The sequence below is a fragment of the Saimiri boliviensis genome, chromosome X (assembly GCF_048565385.1).
Source record: "Saimiri boliviensis isolate mSaiBol1 chromosome X, mSaiBol1.pri, whole genome shotgun sequence".
Lineage (NCBI taxonomy): Eukaryota > Metazoa > Chordata > Mammalia > Primates > Cebidae > Saimiri > Saimiri boliviensis.
The window spans coordinates 122,910,309-122,935,323 of NC_133470.1; the positions used below are offsets into that span (position 1 = coordinate 122,910,309).

The 25,015-nt window shown below is 38.0% G+C and overlaps 2 protein-coding genes across 5 annotated transcripts in view; one reads left to right on the forward strand and one right to left on the reverse strand.

The window, feature by feature from the left end:
- The window catches only part of TRPC5OS (TRPC5 opposite strand), a 109,346-nt gene extending 98,755 nt beyond the window's left edge, over positions 1 to 10,591 (reverse strand). For all 3 annotated transcript variants that reach the window (XR_012515590.1, XR_012515589.1, XM_074391489.1), the window contains exon 1: positions 3,669 to 10,591. The gene's annotated coding sequence lies outside the window, so the exon portion shown is untranslated. The remainder of the gene's footprint in view (positions 1 to 3,668) is intronic.
- TRPC5 (transient receptor potential cation channel subfamily C member 5) overlaps positions 1 to 25,015 on the forward strand; it is a 303,299-nt gene that overhangs the window by 267,826 nt on the left and 10,458 nt on the right. For both annotated transcript variants that reach the window (XM_074391488.1, XM_074391487.1), the window contains 3 exons: positions 21,196 to 21,399; positions 22,270 to 22,311; positions 24,438 to 24,527. In XM_074391488.1, coding sequence (XP_074247589.1) covers positions 21,196 to 21,399; positions 22,270 to 22,311; positions 24,438 to 24,527 — 336 coding nt within the window. The remainder of the gene's footprint in view (positions 1 to 21,195; positions 21,400 to 22,269; positions 22,312 to 24,437; positions 24,528 to 25,015) is intronic.

Sequence of the window (25,015 nt, forward strand, 5' to 3'; positions counted from 1 at the left end):
GTTGCTTGTCCATAAAGGAATTTATTTCTCCTTTGCTTATGAAGCTTAGTTTGACTGGATATGAAATTCTGGGTTGAAAATTCTTTTCTTTTAGGATGTTGAATATTGGCCCCAACTCTCTTCTGGCTTGTAGTGTTTCTGCCAAGAGATCCACTGTGAGTCTGATGGGCTTCCCTTTGTGGGTAATTCAATCTTTCTCTCTTAGCATTTTTTCCTTCATTTTAACCCTGGTGAATCTGACAATTATGTGCCTTGGCGTTGCTCGTCTTGAGGAATACCTTTGTGGTATTCTCTGTATTTCCTGGATTTGAATGTTGGCCTACCTTGCTAGGTTGGGAAAGTTCTCCTGGACAATATCCTGAAGAGTGTTTTCCAACTTGGTTTCATTCTCCTCATCACTTTCAGGTACACCGATCAAATGTAGATTTCATCTTTTCACATAATTCCCTCCCATATTTCTTGGAGGCTTTATTTATTTATTTATTTATTTTACTCTTTTTTTTCCTTTAGTCTTGCCTTCTCACTTTATTTCATTGTGTTGATCTTCAATTTCTGATATCCCTTCTTCTGTTTGATAGATTTGGCTATTGAAACTTGTGTATGCTTCACGAAGTTCTCGTGCTGTGGTTTTCAGCTTCATCAAGTCATTTATGTTCTTCTCTATTTTGGTTATTCTAGTTAGCATTTCATCTAACCTTTCTTCAAGGTTCTTAGTTTGCTTGCATTGGGTTAGAATGTGCTCCTTTAGCTCGAAGAAGTTTGTTATTACTCACCTTCTGAAGCGTGCTTCTGTCAATTCATAGAACTCATTCTCCATTCAGTTTAGTTCCCTTGCTGGTGAGGGTTTGTGATCCCTTGGAGGAGAAGAGGCATTCTGGCTTTTGGCAATTTCAGCCATTTTGCACTGGTTCCTTCCCATCTTCATGGATTTATCTACTGTTGGTCTTTGAAGCTGGTGACTTTTGGATGTGGTTTCTGAGTGGACGTCCTTTCTGTTGATGTTGAAGCTATTTCTGTTTGCTAGTTTTCCTTCTAACAGTCAGGCCCCTCTGCTGCAGGTCTGCTGGAGTTTGCTGGAGGTCCACTCCAGACCCTGCTTGCCTGGAAGTCACCCACGGGGCTGCAGAACAGAAAGACTGCTGCCTGTTCCTTCCTTTGGTAGCTTTGTCCCAAAAGGTTACCTGCCAGATGTCAGCCAGAGCGCTCCTGTATGATGTGTCTCCTAGTCAGGATGCACGGGGGTCAGGAAGCCACTTTAGGAGGCAGCCTGTCCCTTAACAGAGTTCCAGCACTGTTCCGAGAGATCTGTTGCTCCCTTCAGGGCTGTTGGGCACGGATGTTTAAGTCTGCTGAAGCAGAACCCACAACCACCTCTTTTCCCAGATGCTCTATTCCAGGAAGGGAGGGGCTTTGTAAGTCCCTGATGGGCTGCTGTCATTTTTTTTAGAGATGCCCTGCCCAGCAAGAAGGGAATCTACTTGACACTCTGCCTACAGAGGCCTTGTTGAGCTGCTATGCTGGGCTCCACCCAGATGCTGTGTAAACTTCCTGGCAGCTTTGTTGACACAGGCAATGTTGAAATGGCCTACCCTAGCCTCAGCAATGGTGGGTGCCCTTCCCCCCACAGAGCTTGAATGTTCCAGTTTGAGCTCAGACTACTATGCTGGCTGCGAGAATTTCAAGCAAGTGGATCTTAGTTTGCTGGTTTTCATGGGAGTGGGACCCACCAAGCCAGTTTCCTGGCTTCAGCCCCATTTTTCAGGGGAATGAGCGATTCTGTCTCAATGGTGTTCCAGCTGCCACTAGACTAAAATAGCCACCCAGTTTTGTACTGGAAACCTGGGCAGTGGCATTATAGGTGCCAGAGGGAATCTCCTAGTCTGTGGGTAGTGTAGACTGTGAGAAAAGCACAGTATCTGAGCCGGAGTGCCAGAGTGTCCAGAAAAGTCCCTAATGGCTTCCCTTGGCTGGGAGAGAGAGTTCTCTGGCCCCTTGTGCATCCCAGGTAAGGTGATGCCCCACCCTGCTTCGGCTTGCCCACCTTGGGCTGTTCCTACTGTCTAACCAGTCCCAATGAGATGAACTTGGTACCTCAGTTGGAAATGTGGAGATCACTTGTCTTCTGGTGTGCTCTCACTGGGAACTGCAGACCAGAGCTGTTCCTATTCGGCCATCTTGGTGGAAGTCATATATATGTATTTTGAGAGTCTCACTCTGTCTCCCAGGCTGGAGTGCAGTGGTGTGATCTTGGCTCACTGCAACCTCCACCTCCCTAGTTCAAGCAATTTGCCTGCCTCAGCCTCCCAAGTAGCTGAGATTACAGGTGTGTGCCACCACACCTGGCTAATTTTTGTATATTTAGTAGAGATGCGGTTTCACCATGTTGGTCAGGTGAAACTCTGACTCAAGCAACCGCCCTCCTCGGCCTCCCAAAGTGCTGGGATTACAGGCATCAGCCACCACACCTGGCCTAAATATATCTAGATTAGCAGGTAGAAACCCTGAATTAGTATTTCTGAAAATGGTCAGCAACTGCCTACCTCAAAATTACCCAAAGAAGTTCATTAAAAATGAAGATTCTTGGGCCTCCCAACCCCAGAGCATCATTTTTTAGTGTATCTGCAGTGGAACCCAGGAATCTGCATTTTGGCAAGCACCCTAGGTCAGTATGATATCCACTGAGGTTTGAGAACTAGTGATATAAACAAATTCTAATATGTTCATCTGGTTTCAAAGGCATGCTTAACCTCTATGTTCTTCTTGACTTTTCATATCGTAGCCTCTTTCTGAGGAGTTCCTTCCCTCCATCTTTGCCCAGAGATATCTTGCTTATGTCTCAAGGCCCAGCTCAAATATAACCTGTTTTGTAATGTCTTCTCTACTTTCTGTTTCTCACCTACAAACAGCTTGGATCTCTCCTGAAGCAATGAGACCGAATATTGGCTTGATTTCAGTAATGGAGTGTGAGGGGAATTGGGAACATCAGGATGGGAGAGCTGGAATGGAGCTGGAGCATGAGTTCTGAGGTTTGCCCTGAAGTGCAGCACCTGCGTTTGCACACTGAAACTGAGGTGGTTGAAAAGGAGGGAAGCTGAGTACTAGTAAGAAAGTAACATAGGCCAAGTCCTCAAATGGTCAGAGCAGTATCTACAACCACCTAGAAACCATAATTGGGGATGGGGATTAGCAGCCCTTTCATGCCTGAGGATAGGAGTAGGAGATAAACAAAATGGCTGCCCCCTAGACCACTGCACATGGTGAGCAGGGAGAAGGACCTGTTTGTAACACCCACTGAGGGGGCTCTTGCAGTTTGGGAAAGGTTAAAGGGGCTATTGGGAAGCATCAGTACTAGGGTGTAAGGGAATCTTGGGGGCAGTGAATAAGAACTGGAGGGACAGCTCTCTTTTTGGCCCTGACACTTTGCAGCTGAGTTTGTAAACTTAAATGGAAGTTGCTACAAGGGCTCTACACTAGCTACACCAATCTCAAAGTAATACCCAGCAGGCCCTAGAATGATTAGAACAGTAAATTCTAACCACCTAGAAACCTTAGAGAGTAGATGAGGATTGTGGACTATTTTGTGGCAGGGAATTGAATCCTCACCAGACCACACTGCATGCATGTAATAAGTTAGATGGGAGGGCATTGAGGGATGTGGAAATACTTACTGAGGAATATTTCTCTGCTTCAGGGTCTCCACAAGGTTGAGGGAGGCTTCAACTACTTCCATATTTTGAAGATTCCTGTATATTTTTTAAAGAAGTTGAAAAAATGAAATTAAAAATTATAATATCTTCAAAATGCTTACATATTTTTAAAATTACATTTATAGCCCCACAGTAAAACTGCAATACAATGTATAACTTCTGGTGAGGTCCGGAAATCTGCATTTTTAACAAATGCCCCATATGATTTTGATACACACCAACATTTGAGAAGCATGCCCTGAATTCTACCAAGAAAATAAAGCAATCCACGTGAGGCAGACTTCCCTTGTCATGGAAAATGAAACCTCTTGCCTCTCTTTGGGAAAAATATGTTTCAGCGATTTGTGTTACTTTCCCATCAAAGTGAAGCAAAGCTGGCCTTATACTCAAATAAAGTAGGCAACTATCAGTTAAAGTGAAGCCTCACAATGTGTCTCCCTGCCCAAAATCTCTCTCCAGCCAGCCTGCCCCTATGGTCTAAGATTCCTAGGAGCAGCCTTTCTCCTCAAGAGTTATTATTAGCTCTACTTTTGCTGTGTTTGTGCCTGCTACTTTCCCTGCATATTAGGTTATAAAGTTTTCCAATTTGCTAAGCAAGATAGTTGTTTGCAGGAAATCTGAAAGAATACATAAGACTTTGTCAAAAACTGGTAAGAAATTGGCTTTGTAGTTTGACTGCAAGGAACGTAACTATGAGCTTGGATTTGCTGAGAAATGTAAAACTGAACAGACATGTTCATTTAACCTCTAGCTATGGCCATGTGCTCAGAATCTGGGCAAGTCAACAACATTTGAGAGTGTGCTCTACAATTAGAATATATTCACTCACACTGTGAAAGGAGCTGAAACCAATAAAAACCTTGGCCTGCTCTACAGAAGCTGACAAACTTGAAAGCCAATGCAGGGCACACTCATGAATTGGAACACATCTGTAAGGCTATGTGTCACTAGGTACACATTATAGCTGCACAGAAGTCCCAAACACTGGAAAGTTGAGAAAAGGCAGGACCACTGTCTATGATTGTGTAGTTTGTCTCTTACACAAAACCACCCAGCCAGGAGTTGTTCTGGGAAAACATTCCAAAGTCAAAGCTGGGTAGAGAGGGTAGGGCAGAGAGTAGAAAAGGGCATCACTACCAAACACTGAAAATAAACAAGGGAACAGCCAATGTCCTATTTGTCTATCAGATAAAGTAAAAGGCTAGTCTCATGAAGAACAATGAAAATTTATTGGGGATGATACTTTTGGAAAGTTTTAGATAAGCATGATTACAAAAGCACATCCATAATGTTATAATTCAATTTAAATCAAGGGTTATGAATAAAACAGATTTCTATATACCAAATGATTTTGTCATCCATATTGTTCTCTGCTATAATCCCAACACCTAGAATCTGGTAGGCAATCAACACATATTTTTGAATGAATTAATGTATGAATGCTTACCTTACTCATCAATTAACAGCTCACCATATTTAACCAATCCTTCCAGGTGAGCCATACTTGCTGATCTTTAGGATTCAGATAATACCTCTAAACTCTAATCGTATTCTGTGTGGTATTCCCATCACCACCACTGGACAATCATTTCTTCATACACAAAACTAAACAGAACACTTGCAATGTGGTAGTTGCTCAACACAGGAATAAAAAAATAAATGGATAGTTAGAAAATGAATTGATACATGATAAATGAACGGAAAAAGACTGTTGAGTATTTGCAATAATTTATCTACTAAATTATTACATAGTAATTCCCAATATGAGGTCACATGAGCACCAGAGGAATGGAATGGGAGAAACTGAGGTCCTTGAGCTCTTTTCAAAATGTTTCACTAAAGTCATATCCTCACATCAGTGAAGTGGATGCAATGAGGGAAACCAGAAAGCATTCTAAGTGCAAAAAAAAATGCCTATGGTTTATAACTTGGCCCACTGTATGTTTCCATTTTTTTGTCAAAAATCAAGTATTTTTCCCTCAAAACCTTTAGAAAAAAATTTTAAGGACATACCTGCTTATTATTTAAAATACATACAAACAAAAAACTAAACTCACCTACGGGAAAAAAAAAAAAAACACATCAGCATTTCCAGATACCAAAACATCTAGCTGAATTTAAAAATGGCTGAATACCCACAGGAGTTGAATCATCATTCTTCCTTTTTGAACATGTCCACAGATGGAAATCTGTGTTTGAAAATGTGACTCAGTTCATTTTAGGAAATACTGATTGAATATCTACTTCATTTCAAGAGCTGTGGTAGCAAAACATAAATGTATTTCCAAGGATGAGAGATTGCTGTTCTGGACCATCAAAGGGTAAAATGAGAACTCAAGGTTTGTTCCTGGTATTATAGGTTCAGAAGTACAGAAGAAGGAATCAAGAATTATATGGCTCTTACTACATACCAGGGAGTAGCCTAGGAATTTTATATTGACTTTTACAACCATTCAGCTTGGTAGGTATTTCCCCCCATTTTTACTGTTGAGAAAACTGTGACTCAAAGACTTGAATTTACTGGTCTAAGATCACATAGCTAGTAAGTAGAAGAGCAGTATTCCAAATCGTTCTGTGTTGTTTGACCCCCAAAACCTCTGCTCTTTCAACAGTGGCATGCTCTTTCTCAATATTCCATACTGCTCTTACCTCCTATCCTTCTCTGCATCCTAATTTGCCTACAGAAACGCTGCATCCCATGGCAGGATTTCAGGACAGTGATAGTTATAGTCATAGCTCTCTCCGTGTGTGTGTGTGTGTGTGTGTGTGTGTGTGTGTGTGTGTGCATGCACATGCACACACAATATACATAAAATTTATATATTGAAATTGTCTTAGTTCAGGATCTCATCAAGAGCATTCAAACATTTTGCTGGCATATCCTCATAATGAATTTGGAGGAACAAAATCTATATATCTCCTTATATAATTTTGGATTGATGTCCAAATATGTCATCATAAGTTTCAACAGTTGCAAAGGATGTAATTTCTGGAATACGGTAGACATTGACATTTAAAATAAAACTATGTAATTACTCATTTAAATGCATCCAATGTAATCTGAATACTATAGCAACTTCTTACTCATATTCATATGTTAAGAAAATAAATGGCTTAAGTCTTCTTCAGGGGAAGAAAGCTTACATCATTCCTTTGTCTCCTTGAATTCTCATTTCCATTCCACATCCCCATAAAATTTCATTGTAATGTTATATAATTTTTGCATTTAAGAATTTTATTTTTCATTACTTTGTTATATTTCTTCATAACAAAGCATAAATTGAAATTAAATTCCATTCATAGGTATATACTCAAGAGAATTAAGAACATACACTTCTATAAAAACTTGTACACAAATACTCATAACAGCATTATCCAAAATACAATAGCAAAGAGTGGAAACAACCTGAATGACCATCAACTGATTAGTGGATAAACAAGATGTCTATACAAGGAAATATTATTCAGCCATAAAGAAAATGAAGTACTGACATGTTACAATATGGGTTAACCATGAAATCATTATGCTAGGTGTAAGAATACACACAAAAGGGACCAATATTTTAGGACTCTATTTATATGAAATGTTCAAAACAGATAAATCAATAGAAATGAAAGTAGATTGATTAGTGGTTGACAGAAACAAGAAAGGGTGGCAAGATGGGAGTGCTGGAATGTAACTGCCAATAAATTTTTTTTTTTTTTTTTTTTTTGGAGTGATGAGGATGTTTAAAAACTAGATAGTAGTGATGGTGCTGAACTCTGTGAATATATAGCTGACCCTTGAACAATGCATAGGTTAGGGGTGCTGATCCTTTGTGCAGTCAATAATCTGCTTATAACTTTTGATTTCCCCAAAACTTAACTACTAATAGCCTAATCCTGATGGGAAGCCTTACTGATAACAGTCAATTAACACATATATTGTATGTTATACATATTATATACTGTATTGTTATTTTGAGACAGAGTCTCACTCTGTTACCCAGGCTGGAGTGCAATGGCACGATCTCAGCTCACTGCAACCTCCACCTCCTGGGTTCAAGCAATTCTTCTGCCTCGCCTCCCGAGTAGCTGGGACTACAGGCATGCATCACACCCAGCTAATTTTTGTATTTTTAGTAGAGATGGGGTGTCACCATCTTGGCCAGGCTGGCCTCAAACTCCTGACCTCATGATCCACCTGCCTCAGCCTCCCAAAGTGCTGGGATTACAGGTGCAATATACACTGTATTCTTTTTTTTTTTTTTTTTTTTTTTTTTTTTTTTTTTTTTTTTTTTTTTTGAGACGGAGTTTTGTTCTTGTTACCCAGGCTGGAGTGCAATGGCGCGATCTCGGCTCACTGCAACCTCCGCCTCCTGGGTTCAGGCAATTCTCCTGCCTCAGCCTCCTGAGTAGCTAGGATTACAGGCACGAGCCATGACACCCAGCTAGTTTTTTGTATTTTTTAGTAGAGACAGGGTTTCACCATGTTGACCAGGATGGTCTCGATCTCTTGACCTCGTGATCCACCCGCCTCGGCCTCCCAAAGTGCTGGGATTACAGGTTTGAGCCACCGCACCCGGCCTATACTGTATTCTTATGATGAGGTAAGCTAGACAAAAGAAAATGTTATTAAGAAAACCATAGCTGTCCAGTCTATCATTGATGGGCATTTGGGTTGCTTCCAGGTCTTTGCTGTTGTACACAGGGCTGCAATGAACATACATGTGCATGCGTCTTTATAGTAGAATGATTTATAGTTCTTTGGGTATATACCCAGTCATGGGATTGCTGGGTCAAAGAAAATGTGGTACACATACACCATGTAATACTACGCAGCCACAAAAAACGATGAGTTCGTGTCCTTTGTAGGGACTTGGATGAATCTGGAAATCATAATTCTCAGCAAACTGACACAAGAACAGAAAGCCAAACACCATATGTTCTCACTCATAGGTGAATGTCGAACAACGAGAAGACGTGGACTCAGAGAGAGGAGCATCACACACTGGGGGCAGTTGTGGGGGTATAGGGGAGAGACAGTGGAGGGTGGGGAGGGAGGGGAAGGTGGAGAGGGATAACATGGGGAGAAATGCCAGATATAGTATGCACCTAAAGTAAAATAAATAAATTTTAAAAAGAAAAGAAAGAAAATAGAGGCTTCATCTAGAAAACCTAACATATCCTCAGCTGCTTTCAACATTATAATATGTTCATAAGGTAAATATTCACTAGCAAACACACAACAAATTACATGGAATGAGGGTGGGGACCAAATTCATAATGAAGAGAAATGGACCAAACCAACCATGAGACACAAAGTAGAAATCAAAGAAGAAAATAAATATGTAAAATAAACAATATTAAAGGTAAAAAAAAAAAAAAAGAAAGAAAGAAAATCATGGCTGGGTGCAGTGGCTCACGCCTGTAATCCCACCACTTTGGGAGGCTGAGGTGGTAGGATAACCTGAGGTCGTGAGTTCAATACCAGCCTGACCAACATGGAGAAACCCTGTCTTTACTAAAAATGCAAAATTAACCAGGCATGGTGGTGCATGCCTGTAATCCCAGCTACTCAGGAGGCTAAGGCAGGAGAACTGCTTGAACCCGAGACACGGAGGTTGCAGTGAGCCAAGATCGCACCATTGCACTCCAGGCTGGGCAATAAGAGTGAAACTCCATCTCAAAAAAAAAAATCATAAGGAAGAAAATATCATAAGGAAAAAAATATATAAGTGAAAAGGAATCATCATGAAGGTCTTCATCCTTATCATTTTCACATTGAGTAGGCTGAAGAGGAAGGGAAAGTGGAGGAGCTGATATTGTCTTAGGGGTAGCAAAGACAGAAGAGGTGGAAAGGTGGAAGAGGCAGAAGAGACAGGTATACTCAGTGTGACATTTATCTTTTTCATTTCTGTAAAAATTATCTATATAGTACCAATCCTTGCACCATTTGCTTTGGTTTTCATGCCCATATCATAGAAGGGTCCCTGTCATAAAAGAAGTCAAAAGCAGTCTTCAATAATCAAAATTGCCTAATGCAAATTTGTTTTCTGGCACTGCTTCTTGATCTTCTTCCTCATTGTCTGGCACTGGTTCAGAAGCACTCATCTCCATCAAGTCATCTTCTGTTAATTCTTCTGCTGTCGTATGTTAGATCTTGAATTTCTCCAAGACCAGTATCTTGAAACCCTACACTTTTCACCTTTTTATTTTTTTCCATATCCACAATTTCATTCATGATTTCCCTGATTGGCTCTGTCATAAATCCTGTGAATTCATGCACAGTATCTGCGTACAGTTTTCTCCAGCAGGAATTTACCATTTTGGGCTTTGATGGGTTTTATGGGTTTTTCTATAACAAAGGTGGCATCCCCAATGGTGTAATCCTCAATGGTGTAATCCTTCCCGACTTTGTTCTCTTTATTGAGGTTTTCTTCCATAGCATTGACATCCTTTCTACAGAGTACCATGTTAAAAGAGCCTTAAAAGTCTTTACGGCCCCCTGACTTAGAAGCTGGATTCAAGGTGTATTTTCAGTCCAGTAGACCACTTTGATGCCTTTGGTGTTAAACTCATAGCATTCTGAGTGGCCAGGGGCATTGTCCAATATCAAAAGATCTTTAAAAGGCAGTCCTTCATTAGCAAAGTACTTCCTGACTTCAGGGACAAAGCATTGATGGAACCAATCCAGAAAAAGGGTTCTCATTGTCCAGGCCTTCTTGTACAAATGAAAGACTTGCAGCTGGGCTTTATCTTTTTCCTTCAAGGCTAAGGGGTTAGAAGTTTTATAGATAGGGCAGTCTCAATCATAAGCCCAATAGCATTTGCACAAAAGATTAGAGTTAGCCCATCTCTTCCTGCCTTTAATCCTGGGGCCTGCTTCTCTTCCTCACTAATAATTGTCCCTTGTGGCATTTCCCACCCCACCCCCCCAAGAATAGGACACTTTCATCTGCATTAAAAAACCTGTTCAGGCATATATCCTTTCTCTTTAAGAAGAGTCTGCGAACTCATCTGCTGCCTCTTCATCGGCAGAAGCTGCTTCTCCTGTTATCTTGACATTTTTAATGACAAACCTCTTTCTAAAATTATCAAACCATCTTTTGCTGGCATTAAATACTCCAGCTTTAGATCCCTCACCTTCCTTTTGCTTTCTCATATAATGACTTCAGTTTTTCTTGAATCATATTACAATCTATAGGTATGCCTTCCTTATAGTAATCCTGCACCTATCTAAAAAGTGCATTTTTAAAACTAGATATAAAGGTATTTTGCAAAAAGTGCAAAGTTTTTGCACCTGCTGGCATAGCTATAGTGACAAATTTCCTTTTCGTTTTTTACAATGGTCCTTATGCTGAATTCATTTATCTTGAAATAATGGGCAACCACAGCTGCAGACTTCAATCTACAGTACATATCAAGAAATCAGACATTTTCTTGTAATGTCAGGACATTTCTGTTTCTTAGGAGTACATCCAACGTCGCTAGTGGCACTTCATATGGCCCCCCTGGTGTTATCCAAGGTTTGCAGTATGGCACTAAATACAATAAAAATATGTGAGAACCACAAGGGATCACTTTTTACTACAATATGCAATTTATTGCAGTACTTGTTTATGTGGAGATAAGTGGCACACAGTGTTTTAAATAGACACTCACGACACCTGAGCTCACCACAGTGGCAACAGGACGTGGCTACAAAATTATTATAGTAGTATAGTATGTATTACAGTTAACTTCACACAGTTGTGATTTAATACTGCATCTTTGTTTCTTTACATTTCTCTTGATGCAAATGGTGGTATGTATGGTCTGTGTATGCATACATTTTGATAAATTTTAACTTTTTATAATAATTGTATGTTTTATGGTAGTAAATAATATAATAGACTAGTATCTACACATATTTTATGCAGTCAGGATATATCTAATTTTTTAAATTTTTCAATATTTCTAGGCTAAGTGGTTTTTCTATGAGTTATTTTAAATTGTTGAAAATCTCCAAATAATTTTCCAATATATTTATTTTTTAGAAATCACATGAGTGGACTCACACACAGTTCACATGTTGTTCAATGGTCAACTGTATTAAAAACCCTTGAAATATATATTTAAAGGATTAATTTTATGATGTATGTAATATATCTCAATAAAGTTGTTGAAAAAAAATAATGGAAGAAAACACAGTAGTAAATCTTCATGACCCCATTTTAGGCAACAGTTTCTTAGATTAAGACAGCAAAAGTATATACAACACAAAAGAAAATATGTAAATTGAGCTACATCAAAATAAAATAAGTAGAATTGCAAAAAAAGAGAAATGTTTAAATACAGTTATCAAAATATTTTTAAACACAAATTTGTGACATGGTAATATATGTGCTTCTTTATTAATTTATTAAATAACAAAATCTAGCAGTGGATTTAATAAGTACCTAATTTTAATCTAGAGGCTTGATTTTTATTTTAATCTTACTGCTCACTTGACCCAAAGCCATTTAGTCCCTCCTATAAAAGACAAAAGTATCTCCACTTCATTAATAGCTGATTAGAATCTCTTAACCAGAAATAGGCAGTGAGGATCTCAGAAATCAACAGAATCCTCTACTTCAGTGAAGTTTAATCATTTGGGGATGTGCAGTTTCCTTTGAAAATATAATGAAAATCCAGAAAAATGCAAAACTTTCAATATTTTACATACAAATTTAGTAGATCCACTGACTCCATTAACTTCATTCATAGAATCAAGTTTAAAAATCCCTGTTTCATTAAATGTCAGTATTGGACTCAATCTGCTAATTTTTTAATATGACAGCTAAGCACTGCTACCTTGTAGAGCAGGCGTACCCGAAGTTTTTACACAGGGGGCCAGTTCACTGTCCCTCAGACCTTTGGAGGGCCACCACATACTGTGCTCCTCTCACTGACCACCAATGAAAGAGGTGCCCCTTCCTGAAGTGCGGCCCGGGCCGGATAAATGGCCTCAGGGGGCCGCATGCTGCGCGGGCCGTAGTTTGGGGACGCCTGTTCGAGCAAAAAGAAGGCTTTCATGGAATATCTGAAATGCCAAAGAGAAAATTCTAGGATTTACTAACAGACTGAAGGTTCACTCCAAAACCACAGTAAGCCAACATTGTAAGACATAGCTCTCCTTTTAAAAATCTCATGTGCTAGTAAAGAAAGAGATTTTTATTTTTTTAAAGTGGCAGTTGTTTAACAGCACAGCAGCCTAAGGCAACAAGGCCAGTTAGGGCTAACAAGAAGCTGATTTAAAAAATGTAAAGGAGCGCCGGGCGCGGTGGCTCAAGCCTGTAATCCCAGCACTTTGGGAGGCCGAGGCGGGTGGATCACAAGGTCAACAGATCGAGACCATCCTGGTCAACATGGTGAAACCCCGTCTCTACTAAAAATACAAAAACTTAGCTGGGCATGGTGGCGCGTGCCTGTAATCCCAGCTACGCAGGAGGCTGAGGCAGGAGAATTGCCTGAACCCAGGAGGCGGAGGTTGCGGTGAGCCGAGATCGCGCCATTGCACTCCAGCCTGGGTAATAAGAGCGAAACTCCACCTCAAAAAAAAAAGAAAAGAAAAAAAAAAAATGTAAAGGAAAGCATGGGTAACAAGATGTCCATAGGGGGCTCTGAAAACCTCCAACATAGTCCTAGGGATCTAGAAGACTATAGACACATATAGGGCTCTATGCACGGCCAGAAACATCTGAGAAGACCCTCATCTCTCCCTTCTGGCTAATCTTGAGCTTTGCACAAGCAGTAAGGAAAAGCCAAGGCAGAGTTTTAAACTGAAGGAGCATTGGAGTTGTGTCACAATACATGAGCACCTTAGCAAAGAGTAGGAGACTCACTGATTCAAGGCATTTGATAAAATCACTGTGCAATCATTAACTGAGCACTAGGCTGAGAACAGACTTCAATGGCTTTATAAGACAGAGAATACAGGCTTATCGTAATCAGTCAAATAAAGTCACTCAAGAAACACCAATAAAAACAAAACCTGGTGGGAGGGGCTCAAATGTTCAGATTAATTGCATTGCATGTTTTAAAATGTCCAGCTTTATCAAAAAATACAAAACATATAAAAAAGCAAGAAAGTATAGCCAATATATACGAAAAAATATACCAAGAGAAACTGTACTTGAGGAAGCCAAGATGTTGGATTTACTAGAAAAGACTAAACCAGCTATTTTAAATGTGTTTTAAATATGACATATTCTATGTCAAAGAACTATAGGAATCCATGTCTAAAGAATTAAAGGAAACTATGAGAAGAATTTTTCCACAAATGGAAAATATTAATAAAGTGATAGAGGTGATAAAAAAAATCAAATTGAAATTCTGGATTTGAAAAGCACAGTAACAGAATGAAAAAATCACGACAGAGGCTCAATAGCAGTTTTAAACTGACACAGAGAATCAACAAACTGGAAGATGGATCAATTAAGACTTCTAGGGTCGGGCACGGTGGCTCATGCCTGTAATCCCAACACTTTGGGAGGCCAAGGCGGGCAGATCATGAGGTCAAGAGTTGGAGACCAGCCTGACCAACATGGTGAAACCCCATCTCTATTAAAAATACAAAAATGAGCTGGGCATGCTGTTGTGTGCCTGTAATCCCAGCTACTCAGGAGGCTGAGGCAGGAGAATTGCTTGAACCCAGGAGGTGGAGGTTTCAGTGAGCCGAGATGGCACCACTACCACTGCACTCCAGCCTGAGTGACAGAGCAAGACTCTGTCTCAAAAGAAAAGAAAAAAAAAAGACTTCTACTTTGGGGAACAGAAAGAAAAAAGGATGAAGAAAACTGAACAGAGTCTCAAAGACTTGTGAAACATCAGATGTACCAACATACACATAATGGAAATCCCAGCAGGAAAGGATAAATGGGAAGAAAAAATATTTGAAGGATAAAAACTTACCAAATTTGATGAAAAAAATTAATCTATACATCTATGAGCTCAAATAACCCCTAGCAGGATAAATACAAAGATATTTACATCATAGTCAAACTGACAAAGTGAAAGACTAATAACAAATCTTGAAAGCAACAAGAGAAAAATTATTACATCATGTACAGCGGATCTTCAATGTGACAATAACTAATTTTTTTTTTAAATCAGAAACCATAGGCACTAGAAGTAATTGTGATGACATATGGAAATTATTTCAAGCAAAACCTACCAATAAAACAAAACTATCCATGAATAACCAAATGGGATTTATCTGTGGAGTGCAAAGCACCTATCAGATTAACAGGTAGAACAAGAAAAATCCCATGAACATATCAATTGATGTAGAAAAACATTTGACAAACTTCAACATAAATTTATGATTTTTAAAAATAAAAAAAGATCTCAATGCACTAGGAATAGAATGTAACTTCCACATCCTGATAAAAGGAATCCACAAAAACCTACAGTTAACATTAAACTTAGTGGTGAAAGACTGAAGGCTTTTTGTCTAAAATCAGTAATAAAGACAGCATATCCACTCTCACTACTTCTAGCCTATGTTACGCTGACAATTCTAGACAGTGAGATAAGAAGAAAATCATTAAGGATATACAGATTGGAAAGAAAGAAGGAAAACTGTCTTTGTTTGGAAATAATATGATCTTATATAAAGAGAGTCCCTAAAGAATCTACCAAAAACACTTTATAGAATGAAAAATTAGTTTAACAAGGCCACAGAATACAAGGTCAACACATAAATCTCAATATATACTAGCAATAAACCATTGGAAACTGAAATTTTAAAAGACAGTACCTGCTATTATCTGAAATAAACTAAAGTCCCATTGAAAATCACTGCAAAGAAAATGAAATACTTAGCTATAAGCTTAACAAAACATGCACGGGACCTGTACACTGAAAACCATAAAGCAAAATTTCAAAAAATACTGTACTGTATTTGGGAACTAGTAGACTCAGCAGAATAAAGGTATTAACAATCTTGACAAAGAAAGTTAAAGTGGAAGGAATTGTGCTACCTAATTTCAACAGTTACTATATCGCTACAGTCATCAAGACAGTGTGGTATGATGCAGAGATGGACATATGGATTAACGTAACGTAACAGAGAATTCAGACATAGACTCTCACAAAGATCCCCAACTGATTTTTTCTTTTGCATTTAAATAAATGTCTAAGATATAATTCACATACAATAAAATTTACCCTTTTAAATTGTACAGTTCAGTGGTTTTTAGTATATTTGAACATATGTGTGGCCATTACTACTAATGCCAGAGCATTTCTCATTGAAAAATGAAGCCCCATACCCCGTATTCCCTTCTCCCACCAGCCCCTAACAACCACTAATGTACTTTCTGTTTCTATGGATTTATCTATTCTGACCATTTCATAGAAATGAAATAATAGAATACAGACTTTTGTGATTGACTGGCTACTTCCACTTAGCATGTCTTCAAGGTTCATCCATGTAGTAGCATGTATCAGTACTTCTTTCCTTTTTAATGCCAGATTATATTTCCTTGTACGAATGTGCCACATTTTGTTCATCCATTTATTGCTTGATGGACATTTAGGCTATTTTCATTCTTCAATTATGAAAATGCTGCTATGAAAATTTGTATACAAGTTTTTGAGTTGGAGGCATGTTTTCATTGATCTTGGGTATATACCTAGGAGTGGATTTGCCGGGTCATATGGTAGCGCTATGTTTAACCATTTGAGTAACCTATCATACTGCTTTCCAAAGTAGCTATACCATTTTACACACACACGAGCAATATATGAGGGGACCAATTTTTCTATATCCTCACAAACAGTTTTTATTATCTGTATTTTCTTATAATAGTCATCCTAATGGGTATAACATGATATCTCATTGTGGTTTTAATTTGAATTTTCCTAATGACTAATGATGTTGAGAATATTTTCAGGGGCTTGTTGGCCATTTGTATATCTTTTTTGGAGAAATGTGTACTCAAATGCTTTTCCCATTTTTACATTGATTTGTCTTTTTCTTGTTGAGTTGTAATTATTCTTTATATACAATTATACATGTTCCTTATCAGATATATGATATTTAATTATTTTATCACATTCTCTGAGTTATCTTTCCATTTTCTTGATGCTGTTCTTTGAAGTAAAAAAGGTTTTAATTTTGATTAAGTCAAATTTATCTGTTTTCTTTTGACACTTAGTTTTCGGTGTCATATCTGAGAAACTGTTGTTTTATCCAAGGTCACAAAGATTTACTCCTAAGCTTTCCTATTAGAGTTTTATAGTTTTTATCTATTAAGTATAGGCCAATCATCCATTTTGATCTAAGCTCTGTATGTGGAATAACACAAGTGTCTAACTGTACTCTTTTGAATATGGATATCTAGTAGTCCAGCATGCCCCAAGTGATGTTTGGCAAAGGGGCAAAAGCAGTTCAATGGAGAAATGACAACTGTTCTAACAAATGATATCAGAGCAATTGTTCACCCATATTTTTAAAAAGATCATACTGAATGGGCAAAAACTGGAAGCATTCCCTTTGAAATATGACACTAGACAAGGATGCCCTCTCTCACCACTCTTATTCAATATAGTATTGGAAGTTCTAGCCAGAGCAATCAGGTAAGAAAAAGAAATAAAGGGTATTCAATTAGGAAAGGAGGAAGTCAAATTGTCTCTATTTGCAGATGACATGATTGTATATTTAGAAGACCACATCGTCTCAGCCCAAAATCTCCTGAAACTGATAAGCAACTTCAGCAAAGTCTCAGAATGTAAAATCAATGTGCAGTCATCACAAGCATTCCTATACACCAATAACAGACTAACAGAGAGCCAAATCATGAGCGAATGCCTATTTACAATTGCTACAAAGAGAATAAAATACCTAGGAATACAACTAACAAAGGATGTAAAGGACCTCTTCAAGGAGAACTACAAACCACTACTCAAGGAAATAAGAGAGGACACAAACAGATGGAAAAGCATTCCATGCTCATGGTTAGGAAGAATCAATATTGTGAAAATGGCCATACTGCCCATAGAAATTTACAGATTCAACATTATCCCCATCAAGCTACCTATGACCCTCTTCACAGAACTGGAAAAAAACACCTTAAACTTCATATGGAACCAAAAGAGAGCCTGCATAGCCAAGACAATCCTAAGCAAAAAGAACAAAGCTGGAGGCATCACACTACCTGACTTCAAACTATACTACAAGGCTACAGTAATCAAAACAGCATGGTACTGGTACCAAAACAGAGATATAGACCAATGGAACAGAACAGAGGCCTCAGAGGCAATGCCACACATTTACAACCATCTGATCTTTGACAAATCTGACGAAAACAAGCAACGGGGAAATGATTCACTGTTTAATAAATGGTGTTGGGAAAACTGGCTAGCCATGTGCAGAAAACAGAAACTGGACCCCTTTCTGACACCTTACACTAAAATTAACTCCAGATGGATTAAAGACTTAAACATAAGACCTAACACCATAAAAACCCTAGAAGAAAACCTAGGGAAAACCATTCAGGACATAGGCACAGGCAAGGACTTCATGACTAAAACACCAAAAGCATTGGCAACAAAAGCCAAAATAGAAAAAATGGGATCTAATTAAACTCCAGAATTTCTATATAGCAAAAGAAACAATGATTAGAGTGAACTGGCAACCAATGGAATGGGAAAAAAAATTTTTGCAATCTTCCCATCTGACAAAGGGCTAATATCCAGAATCTAAAAAGAACTAAAACAGATTTACAAGTAAAAAACAGACAAATGCATTCAAAAGTGGGCAAAGGAAATGAACAGACACTTTTCAAAAGAAGACATATATGAGGCCAACAAATAAGTGAAAAAATGCTCATCATCACTGGTCATTAGAGAAATGCAAATCAAAACCTCATTGAGATACCATCTCATGCCAGTTAGAATAGTGATCATTAAAAAATCTGGAGACAACAGATGTTTGGAGAGGATGTGGAGAAATAGGAACACTTTTACACTGTTGTTGGGAGTGTAAATTAGTTCAACCATTGTGGAAGGCAGTGTGACAACTCCTCAAGGACCCAGAAACAGAAATTCCACTTGACCCAGCAATCCCATTACTGGGTATATACCCAAAGGATTATAAATCATTCTATTATAAAGACACATGCATACGTATGTTTATTGCAGCACTGTTTACAATAGCAAAGACCTGGAACCAACCCAAATGCTCATCGATGGTAGACTGGACAAGGAAAATGTGGCACACATACACCATGGAATACTATGCAGCCATAAGAAATGATGAGTTAGTGTCCTTTGTAGGAACATGGATGAATCTGGAAACCATCATTCTCAGCCAACTGACACAAGAACAGAAAATCAAACAACACATGTTCTCACTCATAGGCGGGTGTTGAACAATGAGAACACATGGACACAGGGAGGGGAGCATCACACGCTGGGGTCTGTTGGGGAGGGGCTAGGGGAGGGACAGCATAGGGTGGGGAGAGTGGAGAGGGATAGCATGGGGAGAAATGTCAGATATAGGTGACGGGGGATGGAGGCAGCAAACTACATTGCCATGTATGTACCTATGCAGCAATCCTGCATGATCTGCACATGTAACCTAGAACCTAAAATACAATTTAAAAAAAAGAATCTCAACATAAAACTCTTCCATTATAGAAGAATTAACTCAAAATGGATCACAGAACTAAAGGCATATCTTACAACTATAAAAGTTGTGGAGGAAAACATAAGAGAACATTGTCATTACCTTGGGTTAGCTGAAGATTTCGTAGACATGACACAAAAGCACAATCTATTTAAAAAAGATAGTTTTATAAACATGATAATTTTGACTTTTTCAAAAGTAAAACTTTGCTCTAGTAAAGACATCATTAAGAGAATGAAAAGACACGATACGGACTGAAATAAAATATTTCCAAGTCACAGATCTAACAAAGAGATGATATGTAGAATATCTATCAATCTATCTATATGTGTGTGTGTGTGTGTGTGTGTGTGTGTGTGTGTTTACAGATAGATGATAGATAGACATATAGATATAAATGGGCCAAGGATCCAAAGAACACTTCATCACAGAAGATATACAGATCGTAAATAAGCATGTGAAAAGATGCTCAACATCATTAGTCATTTGGGAAATGCAAATTGTAAGCATAATGAGATCCCACTACATACCTTTTAGAATGAGTAAACTTTAAAAACCTGACAAGCACTAAAAAATATATAGAGCAACTGGTGAAAATGGAAGACAGTATAGCCACTCTGGAAAAACAGTTTGACAGTTTATTATAAAGTTTAACACACACTTAACACATGATTCAGCAATACCACTTCTAGGTATTTAAGTTAGAAAAATTAAACCTGTGTTTAGACAAAAACCTATACATGAATGGTCATAGCAGCTTTACTCATAATTGCTATAAACTGGAAATAATCCAAATGTTCTTCAGTGGGTAAACAAATAAACCATTGTACATCCATGTAATAGAAAACTACTCAGCAATATGATTGAATGGGCTATTGATACATATGAAAGCACAGATGAATCTCAAAGGTGTTATGCTGAGTAAAATGAGCCAGTCTTAAAAAGTTACCTACTATATGATTCCATTTATATGACATTTTGGAAAAGCTAAAGTAGGGGCAGAAAACAGAGTAGCAGTTGTCAGAGGTTGGTTGGGAGAGTTTGATTACCAAGAGGTAACAATAGGGAATTTTGGAGGGTGATAGAAATGTGTATCCTGATTGTAGTAGTGGTTACATCAGTCAATACAGCTCTTAAAAAATCCTAGAAATGTACACTAGGGTGTGTTTGTGTGTTACGATTATATTGGTTGTTACATGGGTATATATACCTGTCAAAACTCATCACTTTAAATGGTTGAATATTATTCTTTGTAAATTATGCCTCAATAAAGTTGAATTTTTAAAAAAAAACAAAGCCTCCGACCATAATCACACTCCTTAAAAATAACTGCTATTGACAGTTTAGTGTGTACTTGTCTAGGACATGTAAGCACGTAATATAAAATATTTTTTGGTTGTATAAATTGGATCATTGTACATAATATATATTGTGCTTTACACTGTTTTATTCATTTAGAGGGCTTGAATAGATGCATATATATATATATATATATATATATATATATATGTTTATGGATCTACTATATTTTAGTATTTATATTTAATACCAGTTTGTAGACGTAACACCATTTATTTAACCAGTTCTACTGTTGAATATTTAGGTTGTTGCCAGTTTTATTTGCTACTATTATCTGTGCGACAGTAAACAGCCCTGTATATACATATTTTTATAAGTATATAGATAGGATATATTTCTAAGAGTAGGGTAACTGGGTGACAGGGTATGTATGATTTGAATTTATATAGCTATTGACATATTGCCCTCTATAGAAGCAACTAGAAAGTTTAGAACAAGAAGTGAGTATGTCGTGCAGTTTCCCATCCCAAATCCTTGAACTTTTGTCTTTCATAGGATCATGCTGATATTGAGTGGAAGTTTGCAAGGACGAAGCTCTGGATGAGTTACTTTGATGAAGGTGGCACCTTGCCACCTCCTTTCAACATCATCCCAAGCCCCAAGTCATTTCTATACCTTGGTAACTGGTTCAACAACACCTTCTGTCCCAAAAGAGACCCTGACGGTAGACGGAGAAGGCGAAACTTGAGAAGCTTCACAGTAAGACTTTTTAAAATTATGAATCTTTTTTTTTTTTTTTTTTTTTTTTGAGACGGAGTCTTGCTCTGTCGCCCAGGCTGGAGTGCAATGCCACGGTCTCGGCTCACTGTCAACCTCTGCCACCCAGGTTCAAGCAATTCTCGTGCCTCAGCATAGCTGGGATTACAGGCATCCGCCACCATGCCTGGCTAATTTTTGTTTTTGTTTTGAGATGGAATCTAGCTCTGTCACCACACTGGAGTGCAGTGGTGCGATCTCGGTTCACTGCAACCTCTGCCTCCAGGTTCTAGTGATTCTCCTGCCTCAGCCTCCCAAGTAGCTGGGACTACAGGTGGGCACCACCATGCCCAGCTAATTTTTGTATTTTTAGTAGAGATGAGGTTTTGCCATGTTTGCCAGGCTGGTCTCAAACACCTGACCTCGCAATCCACCCGTCTCGGCCTCCTAAAATACTAGGATTACAGGTGTGAGTCACCACATCTAGCCATTTTTTTTTTTTTTTTTTTTTTTTGAATTTTTAGTAGAGACGGGTTTTCACCATGTTGTTCAGGCTGTTCTTGAACTCCTGACCTCAGGTGATCTGCCTGTCTTGGCCTCCCAAAGTGCTGAGATTACAGGCATGAGCCACCGTGCCTGGCCAAAATTATGAATCTTTTTAAACAAAACTGTTTCCTCCCTTCTCTCCTTTGCGACACTCACTATTTTCAACATCATAAAGTAATTCCAACACACATTTGCTTTGGAGCTTTGTCAGGCAGGAGTTCCTGCATCATTCTCCAGTCCTAATATTTAGAAATAAATTCAGATGGGTAGGTGGATAGGGTGCTGAGAGACTGTTGATGTAACATCTCTGTCTATTTTCAATTACAGGATCGCAATGCCGACAGCCTGATACAAAATCAACATTATCAGGTAAAACTTCCTCACAGGGATGAAGCACAATAGTTGTTGGTTGGTTCTGTGGAGGAGAAACAAACTCCACTCTGGCTGTGTCTGGACACAATCCCATTTGACTGGGATAGGAGGCTTGAAAAGGCTGTAATCTATCAAAGGCTGAAGTACCTCTTTCAAGTGGAATCACCTGCTTTATAATCCTGTTCATGGCCCTTATGCACCCCCTCAGCTTGATCAGCAACAAACTTTCTTTTTTGAAATTACATAAAATAGAATATGTGGTTGGTCACTCAAATATATGAGTACCTCCTGTACATCAAACGCTATGCTAGCTACTAGAAAAATGACTATGAACAAAAAAGATGAAATCTTTCTGTTTGTATGAGATTTATTATCTAGCAGGGATAAAATAATAAGCCCTTAAAATTATAGTTAACTCTTGAACAATAGAGGTTCGAACTGTGTAGATCGACTTATAGGCAGATTTTTTCAACCAAATGCAAATAAAAAATATAGTATTCGTGGGATGTAAAATCCACATATACAAAAGGGCAGACTTTTTGTATCTGCAGATCCTGCAAGATGACTGCAGGACTTAAGTATGCATGGATTTTGGTACATGGGGTGGGGGTCCTGGGACCAATCCCCAGAGTATACCAACGGATGATCGTATTAAAATTAAGTGATTACAAGGATAGAAACTGCCATGAGGAAAAAGTACATAGGGCAATGGAAATATATAACAATAGGAAACTAACCTTAATGAAGTAAAAGCTTATCTGAATGTCAGGAACTTAGATCTTGATAAATTACAACGTGACTTTAATCAAAGAAATAGAGAAGCACTTCAGCATTTTGTTAAAAAAAAAAAAGTAATAAACCTAATAAACATTAGGGCACTCTGCTCATCAGCTAGAAAACAACCGAGCATACAAATATCACAACATCTCTTAAGAGTAATCCTTGCAAATCACAAATAAGAGACAACTATCTCTCACTGTCCTGATGAAAAGAAACCCAAAGTAGAAAAATGTTCTACAGCATTTCTGAGAAATCCATCCTTATTTTATAGGTCACTTCTCCTAACTTTGTTCCCCTTAGGCCATAACTAACAAAGAGAAGCAGAAAATAAAGTATTTTGTATGTAAACCTTCTCTCCCTACTCCCAACTTCAAATGTTGTTTTTACAATAATAAATCTTAAGCAAGATTCAGTGCCTTCATTTTCTCCTTAATAGCCCTCAACAATAACAACAACAACAAAAAAAAGATTTCTGCACATCTCATTGACTTCCTCAAGTACACATAGTAGCAGAAGCAATAAATATAGCATTGGCTACTATTACATTGGCCTTGAAATGAGACTGAAGTAGAATGAAAGTCTGATCTTGACACTTAGTAGTTGTGTTAATATTGGATGAGTCAGCCTCATTGAGCCTTGAATTCCTCATCTGTAACATTGAGATAGTAATAAAACTTAACTTAGAGTTATGAAAATTGAGTGATGAGTACGTATAATATGTATATGTGCATGTGTTGCATGACACGTAGCCATAAGTGGTAGCTATCATCATCATCATCATCACTAATACAAATTGTAGTGACCATTCCCCTGGAGGCTAACTGCAAAGAGGACATTCCTGTAAATGAGAAGTGTAGATTGACTATGCAAAAAATATCTTCACTATGTAATTAGTGGACATTAAAATCAGCAGACTTAGTGACTCTGAAGAAGACTCTCTTAATTTTATAAAAGGAGGGGAAAAAAACCCTCTCATTTTACTAGGAATGTTAACGTGTAATCTATCCTAAAGGAAAATAATGTTAACTGTATGACCATGCAAGGATTATTCCACTCTCATTATTCTATAAATGTGAATACATGCTTACCTTATGCTTGGGTAAAAAAATTTCCTTTAGGGTGAATTTGATTCTGCCACTGAATTCAGAGACATAATAGTTGTTTAGCTAATGGACTTAACTCATTTTTTACAATGAAAGGCTGGCTCCTGTGAGGATTTCCTACTGCAAAGAAGGTCTAAGCACATTTTATTTCCTATGTAAGTTTCTTATTTTACTGAAAGTCTGAGAAAAAACTGAATGCTTCATGGTTTTTTTTTATTTTTGTTTTTTTTTTGATTCCAGGAAGTTATCAGGAATTTAGTCAAAAGATATGTGGCTGCTATGATAAGAAATTCCAAAACAAATGAGGGGCTAACAGAAGAAAATTTTAAGGTAATTTAATCATGAAGTGGTTTCTCATTTTACATATCATAAGCTTCATTTAATCTTCATAGTGTGTGAGGTTTCTAGTGACAGAATTTCATCTGCTTACAATACAGCAAAGCCCATTACAATGCTTATTCTCTTAGAATTGTCTCTCATCCAGTAGATGGACAGATTTTAGCAATGTATGTCACACCACAATCAGTGTTATGAATGAAAGAAATCCTCTGTATGCATTCTTTTAATATTCTGGGCATTTCTCAGTGTGGACATTGAATGCTTTAAATGATATGGTAAGGATGCATGGTGGTGAGGGAATGGGAAGCAAAGGGAAGTGCCTGGAGACTTAAAGATCTTCTTTACTTAAAAATTTAAGACTAAAAAATCTGTTATTAAATCTAAGGTCTTAAGAAACTCTACCATTAAACATGAAAATTCTACTAGTGGCATTAGCCTAAAACAAATGTTTTCAACCAGGGGCAATTTTGTCCCAAGAT